Raw genomic sequence first — 2,446 nt, forward strand, 5'->3', positions numbered from 1 at the left:
TTTAAACATAGCATTTAATTGATTCATAAAAACTTTTATTTCACTATAACTTTAGATTAAACAGACATAACGAGACAAAACTCTAAGAAAAACGCTTATATCATAAATGTGTTTTCATATTGCTAATGCTTCAATAAATGGAATTGTTTAAATGTTGTTCAAGTTGGGGACATTTCCACTGCACCGTCAGTCAACATGACATAACTTGACCACAGCCAGGGAACAAACTTTTCTTGTTACCATTTGTCATTAAACACGATCACTACGAGATTGATACAAATATTCATATTTTACAAAATATAATTTCAACTTTTTATTATCATTGTGTGTATGGAAGGCAACTCACATAGGTATTTAAGATCGTTTTAATAAGACTGTAAGGGGTTATCCCGATTATCTTGCACAATACCACGAACCGTACCTCTAGGACTTATTATTGAGAGCTAAACCGCTGCCTTCCTGTCGCAGGTCCTTGGAGGGTTTGCCGCGAGCCAACTCGTCTTGTATCTCCTGCAGGGTCTTGCCCTTGGTCTCCACGACGACAGTCGCTGTGAACACGGTGGCGAGGAAGCAACTGGCGGCGAACATCCAGTAGTTGACGTACATGCCTAGGGAGTCCGCTATTAGCAAGTAGATCCTGTTCAGGAAGAGTGAAGACGACGCCAACACTATGGAGGTGATCGCTGAAACGTTGGCCTTTATGTTGGCAGCGAGCATCTAAAAATTTAATAAAATCTGTTATACAAATATTGTCAAACACAACTGAATCGTCGTTTCAATGTTAAATTAATTGATAATGTCGATAAAATAGAAGCACTAAAAACGTTTATTTATTATGTAGCATAACAACTCGTAACTTTTTGCTATTATCATACTATTATTATTAATACTATCTTACTCGTATTGCATGTCCTGACCTTTTGACATCATGATAACACTTAATATCGTTCTGGCTTCAATGGGGTAACTGTTTAATTTTTGTTGTAGGAGAAATAATATACAATAAAGAACTTTACTTGCATGTATTTAAATATATTTCAAAGTTAATAAATTTATATGCTAATAAAATGTGTACCTTAACCTTGTATACCTCTAAAAAATGCAACTACAAGCACTTGAATTTTTAGGGTTCTTATAATATTTAGCAAGGAGTATTTTTTAATTTTAGTTATGTAAAAAATATTTTTATTTTAAATATGTTGACTATTACGTTTATTGCATATTTATTATCCTCGTATTTAAAAATATTTTCATATAAAAATATGAATTTTAACCCTTTTATCACAATAACGAACATTTTATTAAGACACATTTTTTATTTAAAAGGTTAAGCCAATGTATATTAAAACATTTGTATACCTAATTTTTAAATTGTAAACGGCCTTTGTAATATTAGTTAAAGTGATTAAAACATTTTACATGACCTAACTTTTTAGGTGTGTCACATGTATACTTTGACCATTCCAACATCTGAAGATATGTAAATATACTTTAAACAAAAACATCTTCAATTTTACTCCCCGTTAAACCACATTCTGTACATTTAAATATTTACCTAAACTTTTATCACCTTTTTCAATGTGTTGGTCTTGTAGAAGTAACATTTGATGAATAAAATGTATGAGATCTATTAGATTATACAAAAAATGTATAAAGGCTTTTAGAATATGCATAAAGTGTTTTCCGTTTTGATACTCGTTTTAACGATATTCAAGTTTTTCATAATTATTCAAGATTGCACATTTTTCAAAATCTGGCATAGTTTTTATCCGATGCCTCGAACTTATTATAGAGTTTGATATGGGATTATTTTAATACTTTTGAAGGTGTGGCCTTGGACAATGGTCTTTTTTCCATAAAAATATGCTTTAAATCAATAATTTTGCAAATGTTGTGTTTTCCATATGATTTTTTGAATTCTCAAATTTAAAAAGACGCATTTAAAACTCAGTTTGATCTATCCAATATCGATGGAATAGAAAGGCAGTCGTATTCATTCACATTCATATTTATATTTTAATAAAGTAAATTGTAGATTACACAATGTATACAGCTCAAACCGTTTACATTTTAAGCAAAGAATGTCAGGACTCAGGAATATCTGTTAGATTGTAAACGTAGTGAAACAATGAAACTGGCCTTTGAAACCAAAGGCCAAACCCGGATTATGTTACACTCTTAATACGTAATAGATTACGCTTTGAATTGGTTTATTAATACTTGTAGCAAATTAGTAAATTTATAAAGATTTCCAAGTTATAAGTATATTTAAAGAGCAATATTTATAATTTTCTCTCATTAATCAACTGTCTACTTTGAACATATGTTTCTGCTAGCTCCATTTTAGTAATGAATTGTTAATGTTAGTCATACATAGTTTTATAGATATAAACATACAAAACTATTGATAAGAAACTATTTTTTTTTTTTTTTTGTGCTACCCCTA

General features: G+C 30.1%; 1 protein-coding gene across 1 annotated transcript; it reads right to left on the minus strand.

Moving 5' to 3' along the window:
* Positions 1 to 719, minus strand: LOC124375191 (facilitated trehalose transporter Tret1-like; the record flags this gene model as incomplete). The annotated part of the gene is given in 1 exon segment (XM_046833299.1): positions 1 to 719. A coding segment is annotated over 1 exon segment (296 nt), but the record flags the coding sequence as incomplete, so codon positions are not given.
* Between the last annotated feature and the right edge of the window lie 1,727 nt (positions 720 to 2,446).

Source organism: Homalodisca vitripennis, unplaced genomic scaffold (genome assembly GCF_021130785.1).
Source record: "Homalodisca vitripennis isolate AUS2020 unplaced genomic scaffold, UT_GWSS_2.1 ScUCBcl_14630;HRSCAF=25532, whole genome shotgun sequence".
NCBI classification, from domain to species: domain Eukaryota; kingdom Metazoa; phylum Arthropoda; class Insecta; order Hemiptera; family Cicadellidae; genus Homalodisca; species Homalodisca vitripennis.